General features: G+C 39.3%; 1 protein-coding gene across 8 annotated transcripts in view; it reads right to left on the bottom strand.

The window, feature by feature from the left end:
* Nucleotides 1–17,485, bottom strand: part of TENM3 (teneurin transmembrane protein 3) — a 450,345-nt gene that overhangs the window by 44,999 nt on the left and 387,861 nt on the right. For 4 of the 8 annotated variants that reach the window (XM_055081142.1, XM_028481606.1, XM_055081143.1 and 1 more), the window contains 4 exons: nucleotides 14,412–14,679; nucleotides 12,671–12,814; nucleotides 8,712–8,961; nucleotides 7,983–8,003 (listed from right to left, as the gene is read on the bottom strand). In XM_055081142.1, the coding sequence (XP_054937117.1) occupies nucleotides 7,983–8,003; nucleotides 8,712–8,961; nucleotides 12,671–12,814; nucleotides 14,412–14,679 (683 nt within the window). The remainder of the gene's footprint in view (nucleotides 1–7,982; nucleotides 8,004–8,711; nucleotides 8,962–12,670; nucleotides 12,815–14,411; nucleotides 14,680–17,485) is intronic. The other 4 variants (XM_024115804.1, XM_055081144.1, XM_055081146.1 and 1 more) reach the window with 1 other exon arrangement.

Genomic DNA, 17,485 nt, shown 5'->3' with positions numbered 1-17,485 from the left:
ACGTTCTTGGAATTAATGTAATTTTGTACTGTGTGCAAATATTGCCTTCTGAAAAAAAAAATTCTAAAAAGAGTTTAAATGATTTGGTACCTTGACAAAGACGTCAACAGGTAGGAGTCTCCGGGATTCCACAAGTCTTTTGATGACAAAATTGGTTTTACTGATTTATTTTCATTCTCTTTCTCTCTCCACACACACACACTTACATGCTTGTTTCCATTTATTTTATATGTAGATATTTAAAATATGTAGTATAAATCTAACTAAATGAAAATATTTATCCTGAATAATGGTTTAGTAGTTTTCTCCTTACTAGTTAGGTTCTAATGAAGCACTTCTTACTACTTCATGCTCTTCTTCTTAAGTGGTGAATACATGTACTTGACTGCTCCTGTAAGATTCTGTTGTTAAAGTCACTGTTTTCTGTTGTTAAAGGTTCTAGTGTTCACTGGTGTTTCTCACATTGGTAGAGGGGACAGCTGGCCACACATGGGGTCTGTAGAGACCTCTGGGGCTCTAGAGAGCTCTGTGGCGGTGATGTTGGTAGACAAACACCCAGACCCACAAAGGCTTGAACGCCTTCAGATTCTCCTTTCCAGCCTTTAATATCTTTTAGTGACAAGAAACAGGTTAGAGCAAGAGGTCTTGAGTGCATAAATGTGAGGGAAAGGGGGGAAGGGGGAAAAGTGACATGAAGAACTCACAAAGAGCTGCGAGCCATTTGACATAAAGGCCCTTCAGAACTACTGGGTTAGACCTGATGATCAACCTGCCATGCTCAGTGTTACTGTATCATGTTTCTAAGTTGATGCCTGAGACTTAATTTTTATTTTTAAATTTAAAAAAATTACTTATTTATTTAGTTTTGGCTGCATCGGGTCTTAGTTGCAGGATCTTTCATAGCAGCGCGTGGGCTCTTTGTTGAGGTGCGGCGGGCTTAGCTGCCCCACGGCATGTGGGATTTTAGTTCCCCGAACAGGGATCGAACCCACGCCCCCTGCACTGGGAGCGCCGAGTTTTAACCACTGGACCACCAGGGAAGTCCGATGCCTGAAGTTTTAAATGCAACAAGACATATGGTGTTCCTTAATGTGGTAGTTTATTACTTTGTAATGAAGTGAAAAGTTACTTATCAATATAACATTCAGAGCAATTTTATAGAGGCTTTTCCCCCCCTATAATCAGTCTGATATTGGCAGAGCTGATCTTCCAGGTATGTATATATAGCTGGTGACGGAGCTGCAACTCAATCAAGCTGGGTCTCTTTTGGAAGACATGACATTGGAGAGATTCTTTAGTCTTTCCTATCTCCCTGATTACATACTAATTACTGTAAGGTTGGTTGTAAACATACATACATACATTTTATTTTCTTGCCAGTTGTATATCTATGAGCATGACCTTTGGACCAGATTGCCTAGGTCTGAACATTAGCTTCATCACTAACTGTGTGACCTTGAGCAAGATATCTAACTTATCTTTGCCTCAGATTCCTTATCTGTAAAGGTGATAATAATGCAGATTTCATAGGATGCTGAGAGGATTACATGAACTAGTACAAGTACAATCCTTAGAACAGTGCCTGCCACACAGTATGTACTCAGTAAGCATTGGGTGGGCTTCCCTGGTGGCGCAGTGGATAAGAATCCACCTGCCAATGCAGGGGACACGGGTTCAAGTCCTGGTCTGGGAAGATCCCACATGCCACGGAGCAACTAAGCCCGTGCGCCACAACTACTGAGCCTGTGCTCTAGATCCCGCGAGCCACAACTACTGAGCCCATGTGCCACAACTACTGAAGCCTGCATGCCTAGAGCCCGTGCTCTGCAACAAGAGAAGCCACCGCAATGAGAAGCCCACGCACTGCAACAAAGAGTAGCCCCTGCTCGCCACAACTAGAGAAAGCCCGCGCACAGCAACAAAGACCCAACGCAGCCAAAACTAAATAAATAAAATAAATAAATTTATAAATAAATAATAAATTTAAAAAATTTAAAAATGCTTAAAAAAAAAAAAGCGTTAGCTATTCAATATTGGCTTGTATCCTGTCTGCTCTTACATTGCTATGTCTTTTTGCCTTGTAACTCTAGCCAGTGTAGAAGTGTAATAATTACTGTTAACTAAACTATAACTTGACTTTTGAAAATGTAAACAAGGAAAAAAATTCTCTAAATTTAGATAGGTTCAAATTTGTTTCCTTAGTCCTGCTGTTATACTATATCATCGAAACTACTAAAATGACGCAGATCCTTCTTATAACATCCAGTTTGAATTGTTTCTAGAGCAATGATGATAAAGGTAAATGAAGAATGCATACTTTTTCATGATGTCCCTCGCTCTGAGAAAAAACAACAGATTTCCGAGATGGCTGCTTGAGTAGCAATGGCACACTCTCTTTAGCTATAGGGCATGAGTTGTCTTGGTCCAAAAATAATGGACATTCGAGTCATCAGCTTTGCCTTTATTGGCATAACTTTTATTCCAGTGGGACAGTAATAAGAGAAGGTCCAAAGTGGTGCTTTATATTTGCTATTTCCTGTCCTGAAGCACTCCTTCCTTGAAGACACAGAAATTTCTAAATCAAGCACTATATGCCAGTGGCTTTAAAGATGTCCACCAAGTGAAGGCTCTAATTTTGCATAGAACTCTATTGTCCAGAAGAACAAATGTGGAGGAGCCCGTGGCCCTGGAGAAGAGAATTTGCCTCTGGAAATACTCCCCACAGAATAGCAGGAAACGAGAGCTACATCCATTCCTGGCAGGGCAGCTGGCTATGGCAATCTAGAGCTGCTTCTCGGGTCCCAGCCTTCCCTAAATGAAAGAAGGGATCTGCACTGAAACACCAAAAGAAAAGACAAGTGAGTCTGGAAATTTTCAGTTGACAGGCTGGTGGCAAGAAGCTCTGAGCCACGTGTGCGACGCGTCTGGGATTCAAGGACACCTGCTTTAAGCACAGAGTCTTCTGATAGCGGGGCTGGTTCTTGTCTTTCCGACTTCCTGAAAAACCAAAGCCCTGGAGAAGCTGGGATGGTGGCACAAACGGGTGATGAGCTTTTAGATCAGTAATACATCTGTGAACATGGGAGGCTATGATGACTGCAAACGGTCAGCCGCTGGCAGCTGGGGTGCAGGAAACTGGGGGAAATCTCTATTCAGCAGAGGAAGTACAATAGCCTTCTTGTGTGACTGACTGGGAGTTTCATTTCAGAAAGGTTTATGATAACATTGAGATCGTGACTAATAGCAGCAAAATCAAAGAAACTGAGCTCAAGTGAAGAACCTTTACTATACTGTGCCTTGATTCTTAACTCACCCTGAACTGCCAACTACCAAGCCGTTTTCTCTACATCTTCCTCAGTTAGATACAGACCCAGTGGTAAATGCAGACTAGATTTGCTCATTTATTTTGTCATAATTCAACCTTCTTAGACTTGAGAAATATTTGCAAAGGACAGGCTATAGAATAGACGTCATTAGCACTTTTAATCTTTTTAGCTGGAAACTGTACCACAGCCCTTGGAACACAGAGTGTTTGAAGGAGCATAAATTACATTTATGTATAAAATTAAACCGTGATTTTCTGGCTAATGAAAGACTGTTTATACTATTGCAAGCAGGGTTTCGGGATGTGATATTTTTGTGCCTGCTTAATTTTTAAATATTAAGTCAATGAGGATTGCTGAATCAAATTTTTATAGTTTTGTATCTAAACTTTAACCGGTTCAATTTCACAGACCTGTGATTGACCCTTTCTTTGATCTTTTAATTGGTAATATACAATTCACAAAGTTTCTTTTTAGACCTCCATGCTTAAATGCCCCTTGGCTGGTATTAGTTAATTAATTTCGTTTCCTTTATTTTGGAATTTTAAAGCATTGGAACAGGAGTGAGCTAGAATTTACTACCTACAAAAAGGGTTTGTTAGCAAACTAACACTATAAACATCGTAAGGGGAAATGTTTAGCATGTATAAAAGCAACTTATTTTCTAAGCATTTCAGAAGCTCCCATTTATGTAAGAAATTTAATATGTTGGGTAGTATTTGTAACTATTCATTAAAGTATAGCTAGAGACTTTGATTTGATACAATACCCTGACAAGTACTTAATAAATTTGGTATGACAGAATATTTTGAATTTTAAAGTATTAAGACTATTGTTTTTATATTTATTTTACTATTCAATATTTTTATTCAGTCTTTTCCCCCATTAGTCCAATTAATGAGACTGTTGATAGGGCATGAGACACACGAAGAGGGGAGAAGCGTGCGCTTTCCTACTTTACTTAATCATTAACAACTGACTTCTCTGTTCATTTTTATAGATTTAGACATATTTTTCTTTTTCTTCCTATCACTGACTCCTAAGCCTTTCATGACGTTTATGCTAGCCAGGAAAGTGGGAATAAGGAGAAATCCAGGTGGATCCTATCATCTGGTAAAAGGAAGATGATACAGGTAGGTAAATAGGAAGAAGCACCTGAAAATAATTTTAATTTTTTAAGCTAAATGAAGAAGCTCCGATGAGCTGAAATATCGTCATTTTGTGTAAGTCAATTTTATTATTATTTTTTTTATTTTTATTTTTGTGGTACGCGGGCCTCCCTCTGTTGTGGCCTCTCCCGTTGCGGAGCACAGGCGTGTAGGTCAATTTTGATAAATTAGTTACTAAGTGGAGGGAATCCCTATTTTTGTCAATGATTTTGTCCTCCGTTTGATGACTTGAACTCAAAAGCCTTGGTTATTTTCTACATCCTCCTCTTTTCATCACCCATACACAGTGTGTCCATTCTCTGCCTTCCTTTATTTTATTGGCTGATTGCCTTCACGACTTGCCAGACTATTTTAGGTACCTAGCATCTCGTGGTTTCACGTAACAGCTTTCCAACTGATCTTCAAGTCATCCTGGACACTGATACCAGATTCACCTTCCTAAAAGGCCACTCTGAGATGCTGCTATCTTGTTCAAGATCAGACCATGGTTCCCTGCTGTCTCTGTCACCCTGTAGGACAGGAGAGTAACTCCTTAGAGCCATCAAGGCCCTGAGCTCTCTGGCCCGAACCTGCCTTTCTACCTGTCTCTCATTATTACCAATATGGTAATTTTGGTACTATCAAAACTATAATTTTGAAGTGGGTCGGGTTCCTCTTAGAACATGTCCCGCTCATCTCTTTTGAGCAAGTAAGCTGACTTACTCTATATTCTTTTGTTACCGAGTCCAGGCGCACTCTGCTTGCCGCATGACAGGCTAATAAATCGGAGACGAGGTGTTGAGGCAGGAATACCACTTTATTCAGAAAGCCGGCAGACCGAGAAGATGGCAGACTACAGTCTCAACATAACCATCTTATCGGGCTTTGGATGCCAGTTTCTTTTACAGCACAGAGAAGGGGAGGAGATAAGGAAGTAAAGTAAAAAGGCCACAAGTTTTGGAAATATCCGCTGGAATGGCCAGCCTCGGGGAGGGCATGTCTTAATGTCTTCTTTCTTGTAGCCATTCACAGGTGGACAGGGTCCGGATGTTTCTCTGAACAAAGGCACTTGGGTTTAACATTCAGGCAGAGGGGCGGGGTTCCCACAGGCAGGCCATTGGGTATAGACAGTATCCCTTTCGTGAGAAAAGCAGCGGAAAGCCAGGGTTAAAGTAAAAGAAACAGATCCGCCGTGCAGTCAGATTGGGCTCTTCCCTGTTTCACTTTATTCATGACTGCTCTCCTTCCTCCTGGTTGTTTTGTGTAAGCAGACTTCATCTTAGAGCTATGTGTCAAATACCAACCTTCCGGGAAACCTCGTACCCACGTTCCCATCTCCCAGTAATCTCTTCCTCCACAGTTACTCTCGCGGTACAGGCCATGGATGTGATTAAGTGTCAAAGAACGACACTGATGATGTGATTTAGTCCATTACATACACATCTGGTTTCCCCTACTAGATTGGGAGTTCTGAGAGCATGGCCTTTGTCTCACACCACAATTTGTCCAAGAGCCGAGCACATGGTAAGTGATCAGTTAACACTGACTTCATAAAGACGAATATCAAGTGAAAACCCAAACCAGTGTATTTGACATGCATGGTGCATAACGGAAATGCAAGCACCCACATGTAGCCAGGACAATGTACAGGGGAGCGAATGTACAGAGGAGAATCATGAGAGAGGGCTTACGATGAGTGTCACCGCCAAACAGCACGAGTTAGTACATAATGAGTTCATTTTATAAAGTACTGTTGATAAAAAAGGTAGCTCTAACCTCATAGATTTTTTTTCCGGAGAGATGATAGTTCTAGGTAATTTGTCAAACGATTGTGAAATAAATCTAGCTTTTTGCACACCCAGGGCATTAGCCCATAGAAACCTGGCCGTTTGGAGAGATGAAAACTGGCTGCGTGGTACAGTGCAAAGAACGCACTTTTGAGAGGCATTCAAATCTCTGCCCCCCATTTCCTGGTTATGTGTCTTGGGGAAGATACATAACCTCCCTGAGCCTCTGTCAGTTCCTGTGTAACCCGGAAGAGCGGTTACGTGGGTCTGCAGCACCGTGTATCTGGCACCGTGCCTGGCATGGAACAGGCCGGCTTGTTAAAAGGTGGCTGCTTTGATGGGCTTTCTGTATTGCCTCCAGTGTTTTTGCATTGAGTTGGTGCACACACCAGGTTGTCTTCTTTTCTCCACAGTTACTATGAAGGCAAGGGCAGAGAAAGTTTGATATTCTGCTGTGGCTTCTAAAAGCAGAGCTTTGCAGGCTCAGAAGTCTGGAGAAGTTCCGCGTTAGTTTTTGCATGCGGCTGGGCTATTAGCTGGTAGCATAAGATCAACAGGGGAGCTTAGGAAAAGGTCTTGGGACCAGGCCTGGTCATACCGATATGCGACAGCTACACATCTTTCAGCAGAACTTTTTTTATTTCCTAGTTGTCAATCTCTACACAACAGTTTAACTGAGTCATGTGGATTTATTCATCTCAAGGACTTCACATAAATTATCACTAATTTTTTTAATCTAATATCATTTTATTAGTTATTTTAATGGCCAAACTAGATTTAGCGTATCCAATATGTCTTGCTTTTTTTGGCTGGCTTTACTTGCAAACATATTTTTTTCTCCCTTTTTTTTTTTTTTTTTGCTGTCCTGAGGAAAGTTTTTCAGTCAAAAGTGTCCATATATTATACAAGCTTGCCCTGTACCTTCTCGGCTAAGCGTACAGAGCAAACAATCTGGAAAACTTTTGAGCCTATGTATTTGCTTCGAGTATACTCATTCTCAGCCTCGAGGAAAGTCTTTTCTTCCATAATAATGTCAGTGGAGACACTACTTCTTAAAACTCAAATCTAGTAATTCTCTCAACTTAGGAAAACATAAATGGGTTTTAAACACACAGTTTAAACTACAGCAGCGATGAATTTACCGGGAAGTCAATAAAGCTTCACATTTAAGGCCCCGTCACTTGTATGGGTTGCTTCCAAGACCAATGAGGGCCCTGGCAGCGTATTCAGGCGATCTTATGTTTCTAAAAATTTGCCAAAGTAAACTATTTTTAGATTCTTTTTCTTGAACAGAATCCCCCAAACTGAATAAGCTTTGGGCCCAATAAAGCAGGATCTGCCCTGGCTGTTGGTCAAACTCAACTCTCCGTAAACCCTCCCAGCTGTGCTTCAAATGTTCTGCTCTATGTGGCTCAGAGGCAGTAACTGAAATTTACCGATTTTTTTGGTTGTTGTTACACAGAGATGTTCATTATACTAATTTTTTGGGTGACAGAATTTACTTTGTTAGCCAACTTGAAAATATAAATTATATTGCACAATAGGAGTTGCAATACGTTGTATAATAGTAGTTCATTTGAGCAGTTTTCATTCCTTAGATGTTCTGTGATACTGAGTTTCCGCTCTCATGATGAAATGTTCTTAGAAAACAATGTCAGATAGTCACATTGAAAAGTAAAAAGGACATTCCAAAATATACAATAACTTTTAAGCAAGATGCTTACCTATGTCTAAAATCTTTATTTCTTGGTGGAAGCAGACAAAAAAAGGCGGAGAAAAAAGCATAGTTAGAAAAGGTTTCTATACCATGAGTTGAATACTGAGATTTTACTTATTTTGTGGAAAATTGCTAACTTAAGCAGAAATAACACTGGAAATGAATTTTGTAGGTCAAGGCTTATCAAATAATTTACAGAATAGGATGATTCTGACAATCACACTTAAATGAACAATGCAAAAACAGCAATTTGTTACTTTAACTATTGGCATTATGGTTGATGCATTAACCCAGCTTGAAGATCCAATATTCTAGTTGAAAGTTATAGGCTTAGTTGGTTTACTATTACGTCCCAATACTGTAGGAGAATATTTTACGCCTTAATTTCAACCCATGTGAAACAAAAGAGCGACAACCTATATCATAAGGTTATTCTAAAGATAACTAAAGGGATTTAAAACCCATGGTTCTAGCTTATTGGAGTATAGAGAATTCACTGGGATCAGCGAGACATTTTATACACTGGGTGACTTCCTACTCTTTTATGCATTTATGGCACAATATATACGCGTTGGGCTTCTCTTACCTTTAACCAAGAATTTAAGTGCTTTCTAAGGAGAACTGTAAACACTGGAAAGGTATGTTTAAATAAATGAAGCAGTACCTGAGACTCAACATTTTAAAAATAAAGGCATGTTTAGCTTTGATCAAAATCCCGAGCTAGGGAGAGACATACCTCAGTTCCAAGACGCTCGTCACGTTCCCGGAGGGGAGCATCCGGCGCACGTAGTTGAAGTCCCCCACGTACAGACTGCCGTCGATCCCACAGGCTAACGCCACTGGGGCCAAGAGTTTATTGCCGTCGGCTGGACCATTGCAGCTCGGGCACGAGATGCTGCGCCTCCGGCCGTTGCCCATGACGCTGCTGACGACAGGAGGCTGTTGGGAGATAAACTGATTTTCCCCGTTTCCCTTGTACAGTATACCTAGAAGAGAGAAAACACATTTTTCTTAAGATGAAAGGAGCAGAGAGGAAAAGCAAACACGTTCACTCTAGAAACCACAATTCGCTGCCTTTTCGATATGGACTGGGAAAACTGCCATCTAAAGTTCTTTTGGAAAGAACTCCATCCAGTTAGCTAGTGTAAGATATTATACGGCAAGATACATAGGATACATCAAAAAAGGCCGTCTGCTACGGATTTAAAGAATGTCTGGTGGAAGAAACAAAGGACTAACAAGAAAACTTAAAAACCCAAATTCTCAACATCAGTGATTCTCAAACTTGGCTACACACTGGAACTGACAGGGGAGCTGTAAACACTACCAATGCTTGGATCTCACCCTGAGGGGTGCTGATTTAATTGACCTGGGCTGCAGCCTTGGCACTGAGATTTTTTAAAACCCTCCAGATGCTCTTAATGTGCAACCGAGTTTGAGAACCATCTCTACACAATGTTCTTTAGGGAACTGCAAGTTCGCCGAAATTGTTAAATGATGTCGAAAACATTCTATATTAATCTAACTAATAAAAATGGGCACCGTAAATATGAATTTCTTCTTTACGAGTTTATCACTGATTTTTAAAAAGTTAAATACACTTTATGGGAAACAAAGGTAGGAAATATATATCAAACCTCCAACATCCTACTATACTGCTAAAGGGTATTCTTCTTGCTTATACTTCAGCCTGACCTGAGAATGCATGTACATGCAACTATTCAAAATTTCAGACATTACAAAATTGGGAAGGGCAGTTTATTATTTAAAGTGAATTCTGCTTTTAGACATGAAAGTGCCAATAAATTTAAGAGGACAAAATGCCAGTCTGCTCCATTTTGGTCTGCAATGGAAATCTGAGAGAAAATTCCAAATAAACATTTTCATAGTTAGAAACTGGATTTGAGTGGAGATTCTAATTTTATTCATTTACCACTTTTATACATAGATCACTGGTTCCATTTTGCTCTGATGTAACTGGATGATAAGCTGTTATTGTTCCATACACATTCAAGATCCTTCTCCATGTGTTATTCTCTGTAAACACCTGTTGTTTATACTTTTTAACAGATATACTGTTAAAAGAATCAATCCCATGAAAGTACAAACAGAAAACTTGAGAAAGTGTTTTTTCCTCCCACTTTGGGATAATTTTAAAGTGAAGAAGAAAGCAGAATAATTATGTTCCTCTCAAAGCTCAGCACATTTTAGGTGAATTCTGGGATTACTTTTTTAATGCTTTGCTATTTGGGTGATGTAATAATCATAGCCAATTTACATAAACAAATCAGGACTGATAAAACAGGTTTATTCAAATTTAGGGAAAATCATCTAAATAAGGCTGGATCATAACAACAGATGAAAGGCATTTTGCCTTGAATATTCAAAGAATACATTAATGAGCCCTAAGAGCTTTCTTTCCGTGATTACGTTATTTGACAGTTACGGGACTATAATTTCCTAGAAGAGCCAGTTCTGTAATTTTCATCAGGACAGTCCCACAAAGTCGGCCTGCTGCTCTACTGCATCTGACTTATTCCTTCACTTCTTAGAGCGATCGGTCTTTCATGATTCTCCTCTATTATGACAGAATAGAAAGATGAACATTAGAATATTTATTTCCATGTTCCAGGGTGCCTGCACAAACACCTGTCACCGTCTACATTTTTGTCTTCTCTTCTTCCTTAATATATTTCCATAGCTCATCCACCTTGTCATGATTACAAATCACTTTGTTTACTCAATTAGACACACATCACTTTGAAAAGCCACTACTTGTCAAACTGCTCTTGGATAAAATCTGAAATCACAATCAGTTTTCTGTGAATTAGGTTAGCTTGCATTTTAAAATAATATCTGTTTTATAATTTATAACCATTTTTTTGGAGGACGGAATTTGGCGTGGCCCAGTTTTTACATCTGACCTGATATCTTAATAAAAATTAACGATACGTTATTCTCTGGCAGACTGTATCTATTTTTATTATATATATCCACACACACAATATCTATGCGTTTCTTAATCCTCCTGAATACTACACTGAGTGTTGAGTATCATAGGTATGGGCTTTCCTGAAGTTCTTTGCTTGTAGTCTTCTTACTGGTTCATAATCTCTTGGGTGAAATCCTGTGGTTATAACTGGTTATGAACTTTACCCTATGTTCTCATAATAACTAAAATGCATGTGGAGAGGTTTTTCCTCCCATTTTGTTGGTAAAGAACTGGAGGAATATAGCAATATGTCAAACCATGTGAAAAACAATTGTAGAGAATTTAGTTGAGAGCCGCTACTAGCGTGGCAGGCGCACGGCTTTGCATTTTGAAAGACCGTGGTTAAACCTCGTGTGACTGACGTTAACAGGCTTCAGACCCTGCTGATGACCAGAGGGCATATGAAGCATCCTCTTGGGTTGGGACGCCCCACTTTTCCAAAGCAGGTGCTGCACGTGGCACTAGTTATCGGCTCTGCTCCCAACCTTCTGAGGTGCAAAGTGAACTAAACCTGACGTCCAGGACACAGCCGGAAAGGAAGGAGAGCTTAGCACCGCTATAAACTAGAAAAGGTGTGAAGGGTCTTTCTGTTTTGTCTTTTTCTTACTACTGATTCGCTCAGTACGATTCTCTTCTGGAGGTGAGGCACCAGCGTTTTCAAGCACTGGCTTGGAAACTGTTTTAGATTTAGCACGTTTGGAAAGTTTCAAATGTATTCTCTCCAACTCCAACACACTTTTTTTTCTTTCTTTCTTTTTTTACAAAAAGAATCAATATCAAAGCAACATTAGTCTGGGAAAGTGGCCACATGAATCATAGCTAAAGATTTAGCTGCACTGCGTGCTCAATTCAACATTCGGAACCTCAGAAACCTCTGCTAGGACAAAAGCTAGATTGTTTTGACAAGACTGAGAAATCTTCTTCTCCGGCTATTCGTAAGAGCAGAGAGTTACTAGCATGCTATGGTTCAGGATAGGAGATGAGAGCAAGTTACCTTAGGACTCTGTCTTTCTAGCAAAGCACCTATACATTATCTGAGATGTAGCCAGCATGTGGGTCAAATGTTAGAAACACGGCAAAGACAACAGAATTTGTTTAATGTAAATAATATTCTTTGTGAGATGAAGCTGGTCACATTTTGCAAATAATTTATCTCTTTTGGTTTGTGAGATCTGACATGTTTTTTCAGAGCATATATACTTATAAGGTCTACAACACATAGTACTCTTGATTCTTGCTTTTTTTTCTAGATTAGCTGCAAAGTCAAATGACAGTATATGTAACCCAATTTGAGTGGGAGAAGTTTTTTTCCCTCAAATACAGTCTAAGAAGAACTGAACAATAATCTAGATACTGAGAAAAGACTAATTATTTAAGGATTAAGTTCTATTAGAAACATTTTGGTAAAGCCACTTGGCATTTTATTTTTTCTTTACTTAAAAAAATTCCCCTCCCTTCATTTTTCGTAAACCTCCCTAAAGCACTTTGGATCAACTCACTGACTTCCCGGGAAAACTATGTTGGTGATGAGCATATGAACATTGTGAAGTGTATTATGTAGTTCCCACCTGAGGCTTTTATAGTCTTTGAAAATACACTTCTTCCCCCTACTAATTCTGATCCTACAGCATGCATGGGATAAAATGTTGCTGCAATTTAATCAATTTGAAGGTGAGTAATATTATCTGCGAATAAGATCTTACCGTTCTGAACGTCCAACACATGATGTTTATTTAATGTCCAACCGCCCATGTTGGAAGCGTCTAATTCGTAGCCTTGCAATACGGCAGTCCTTTTCTCCCACAAAGTCAGGTCCAAACACGACTCATATTCATATCCAACCGACACTAGAATCAAAACAAATCACAGCTCATCTTCCCAACCACAGGCAGAAATGGAATTTATTTTATTATTTTGATAAAACTGCTTTTTTCACTGATGTGCTCTGAGACTGTATTTCCACTTATTTGTGAGCAGAGACTATTTTTATATGAGAAGATTTGATCATATAAAAGGTGTTTTTCTAAAAAATGATCTCCAAATATTATTTTTGTACTGACTTAATAGAAAAGTAGTATTTTTTCCCACACCACTTTTTCACAAGGGGTTCACAGCACAAAATGAAGTTCAGATCAGGCAACTGGGTGAATTATTAGATCCGATAAATCAGCCCCAAATGCTGATCAGATGATAACAACTAAAAATAACGTTTGCTATCTGAATAATTAGTGCTGTTTAGTTTCCAAGAGTATTAAGTAATGGAAAATATTTATAATAAGTAAGGTTCAATATAGCAAAAAAGATAGTCAGGTTATGACACCATATTCATATGTTATCAGGAATGAACAATAAAACTAGCAGTAAATTAATACGAACAAATTACAAATGGAAAACTTGAGAATTCACAATGAAACATGGGTTTTAAAACTTAGAACAAAGTGAAGGGAGAAGTGGCAATTATCTGACTGATTTGAACTAATTCCAGTCCAAATTATATATTAATTTCAGAATAAAATGTCTACTATATTTTCAGGTAACAGCTAATAGAACAAAACACATGTTTTCCTTTAGGTTTTGATGTTCTGAGCCTGAGCGTGGAGCTACACTATGCATACCTCAACAGGTCAAACTTTGATTGCATTGTCCAGTCATGCAGTGAAACAACTAGTTTGATGTTTTAAGAATATCATTCTGCTAAATTGACTATTTCTTCCAGTCAGAAGAAATGGAATAATTTTTGGACACAAATGTTGTCTGATGTCATGTTAAAATATCATTATGGGGTTTCCCTGGTGGCGCAGTGGTTGAGAGTCCGCCTGCCGATTCAGGGGATGTGGGTTCGTGCCCTGGTCCGGGAGGATCCCGCATGCCGCAGAGCGGCTGGGCCCGTGAGCCATGGCCGCTGAGCCTGCGCGTCCGGAGCCTGTGCTCCACAACGGGAGAGGCCACAACAGTGAGAGGCCCACGTACCGCAAAAAAAAAAAAAAAAAAAAAAAAAAAAAAAAAATATATATATATATATATATATATCATTATGAGTTGAAACTACACTAGCTGTTAGATACTGAAAATATTTTTTTAAAAGGATAAGGAAAGCTAACGAAATAAAATTATAAAGGAGAGAAAGAAACGAAAAGAGGAAGGGACACAATAAGGATTAAAAACATGAAAAAAAGGATATGGCAGCCTGAAATCTCATTCAGAACATTCTTCTAAGACATAATTTCAGCCGGAAAAATGGATACTTTCTCCTTTTCATCATATGGAATACATTCCTTTCCCCCATGGTAGACCTAAACAAACCAGCTTACAACTTTCCTAGGCAATCTTACTGCCTTCCTCTCTGCTTATCCATGGATTTTCATGCATTACAATGCATTTTATATTAGTTCTGACTTCAAGACAATGTTTTCGGTTCAGAATATATATTTACATGGGACTTACCAACAGCTTCAGATAGACCATAGACCTTTTGATTATAAGCATCGGTTTTATCCCATATAAAAGTATAGGCCAAGTTTGGTGAGGCAGGAAACCACTTTTGAAAGAGTCTTCCTACTACAGCTACCATCAGATGAACCTTCATTAAATTAAATGGGATAACGGACTGGGTCATGGTGATCTTAAGTACTGATTTATATCCGGCAGCTCTGGAACTCAGGTAGGAAAGTTTCAAATCTGTTCCTGGAATTGTGGTTTCTTCATGGAGTACCTAGGGTTGAAGAAAGCAGAAGCTTCAAACAGTGATCATGTACGACTATTAGGTAAAAATGCATTTAAAAGAACGGAGCAGAGCAACTAAAATAAGACCCTAAAGAGTCACTGTTCAAAAATACGCATTTGAGATGTTATCTTATTCAATAATTATCAATAACTCCTCTGCCAGCCCAATCTTTCTTCTCCGAAAAGCTTCTTGTCGTTTATTCTGAGTTAATCACAGCCCAGGTGCTACCCCTCATACAGGAAATACTGTGACCGCTCCATCAGGCTGACATGCAACGACTCGTTAGCTTACAGTCACTGTGGATTCTCACTAACCCATCTTTCATGCCTATGGCCCTGAAGAATTAGAGCAGACATTTGTGAGATGGTTAGCTCAGCACAGGGATGTGGTCCAGGCCAAAGATCTGGCCCACGCCAGCTAGCTCATTTAGGGATTAAACCTACGCCTAAAGGCAGGAATGATAGCAAAACAGACCAATTCATTTGGGTTAAATTGTAGCAAATTCCATATTCATGTTGGAAGGTAATAGCACATACTCATAATTAGTTAAACACTGAGCTTCGACTCACCACTGATTTTTGATATGATGGTACATGAACTAATATTTTCAAGTTGCGTAAATTTTCCCCCAGAGAACAACTAATGTGTTGTTGAATGCACGCAAAAGACGCTCCATATATACTTTTTGAATTGAAATGAGTGTAAAAAGTTAATATAATTAGCTGCATAAGAATCATCTCCTTTACAAATTAAAAAAATCATATTCTTAACCCCACAATGTACGCATCGCTGTGACTTGGTCAACGAATGCCAACAAATTTATCCTGACATATGCAAAATATATTACGCCAAAACACTATTTAAATATTTTGAAAAATTTATGTTACATTGTATATAAAATCTATCCAAACAATTCAGAGTCTACTTACTAGTGATGCTCCTATTAGTTTGGTTAATAATAATAGCTCTTCCTAGGCTTACGACATTTATTGTAAAGTGCAAGACTCTCTATGTTTAAGAACCTACCCCAGGAATGCACCACTTTCTCTACTAAGAATTAAATAGCATTCTCAAAGGTTGCCTCTTACTGCTCTATGAATATTCATTATTCAGACTTAAAGGACTACTTTTTCCGCTTAGAAAGATCTTAGAATAGCGATTCAGTGTTCAGTAGTGTTTCTCCTCCCAGTTCCTCTCACATGAAACGGTTAGGCATGAGGTATATCTGTCATACAAATTTTTTTTTAAAATTTACTTATTTTATTTATTTATTTTTGGCTGCGTTGGGTCTTCGTTGCTGCGCACGGGCTTTCTCTAGTTGGGGTGAGCGGGGGCTGCTCTTCGTTGCGGAGCACAGGCTCTAGGCGCGCGGGCTTCAGTCGTTGTGTCACGTGGGCTCAGTAGTTGTGGCTCACGGGCTCAGTAGTTGTGGCTCGTGGGCTCTAGAGTGCAGGCTCAGTAGTTGTGGAGCACGGGCTTAGTGTGGGATCTTCCCGGACCAGGGTTCGAACCCGTGTCCCCTGCATTGGCAGGTGGACTCCCAACCACTGCACCACCAGGGAAGTCCTGTCATACAAATTTTAATAACTTAAGTAGAACCCATGCTACTGAGGGTATAGCTGTCACTTTCAATATAAACAATCACGCAGTTGGAAGTAGCACAAAAGAAGGGGCTAAACAAACTTCCATTTGGCCTGTGAGTCAGTGTTGGCATGAAGAGGGATGTGATGCAATCTAGCAGATGAAGAAGGCATTGCTATGCTGTAACAGACACACCAATTTATTACAGTTGGCGTTTTCCTTACCAACCATGCTGACTGAATTCAGACACAGACTGTCTTAAGCAAAACAGTTTATGAAGATACAGAGACTTTCTAGAGCTCTATTAGACTCAGGGAAACCCTTACATTTAAGATTGACAGTACTTTTGTAGGACTGTAGGGTACAGGGTGAATAACCTGAACAGAACTCACTGTTCTATATCATTGGGGTGAAATACCAGTGGGTTAGTTTGAAAAATATATTTTGTGACTGTTGAATGGCCCTGAAAATATAAGTGATTAAAACCTCAGGCATATAATTTACTTCCTCTTAATTTATTTCCAAAATAATTTCACATAAATTTGATAGGTTTTCCATAGGTAAGGCAGTCTTTCATGAATATATATTTCTGTGGTCTTCTAGGAGTTACTTCTGTATTTCAAAATATCATGTGTTATTCCTAATTTTAATAACTGATTGCTGTCTTTGTCATCATTAGCCTATTTCCCTGGAACAAATATCTGCAATTTAGTTCATTAAAATGTGTTTCTCCTAGGTAATTTAATTTGACCATATTTTTTGCATTAGTGGGAAAAGTAAATCCAGCCCGAGTGGAAAAACCAACCATTAAGCCGATTTTTGCCAGCTGCATGATCTGTAAGCTCCAACCCTGACTTGGTTAAACACGCGGAAACTATGTCCTCCCAGTTCTACCTTCCAAATCTGTCTAATCCATTCCCTCTTCTTCATTTCCACAACCGTTATGATTGGTGGGCCCTCTGCCTCGGGGTGCTGGATCTGTATGGAAGTACAGTGAATACTATTCTGTTCACTGATCTGTCTCCTTCTGTTATTTTATGCATTTTGTCACTTGAGTTAGCATTAGAGAAATGCTGAAAAATCTACATTGGGCCCCTGGTTCCATGTCATCTAAAGAATTCAAGGTATCCATTGTATGGTATTTCTGGGCCATTCATAATCTGGCCCCAGTCTTTCCCCTTGAGTGTCCTATACCTTTAAACTGCTCACCAGT

The sequence above is a fragment of the Physeter macrocephalus genome, chromosome 20 (assembly GCF_002837175.3).
Source record: "Physeter macrocephalus isolate SW-GA chromosome 20, ASM283717v5, whole genome shotgun sequence".
Taxonomy (NCBI): Eukaryota; Metazoa; Chordata; class Mammalia; order Artiodactyla; family Physeteridae; genus Physeter; species Physeter macrocephalus.
The sequence above is the reverse complement of the archived record's forward strand: the minus strand, read 5'-3'. Positions and strand labels throughout refer to the sequence as shown.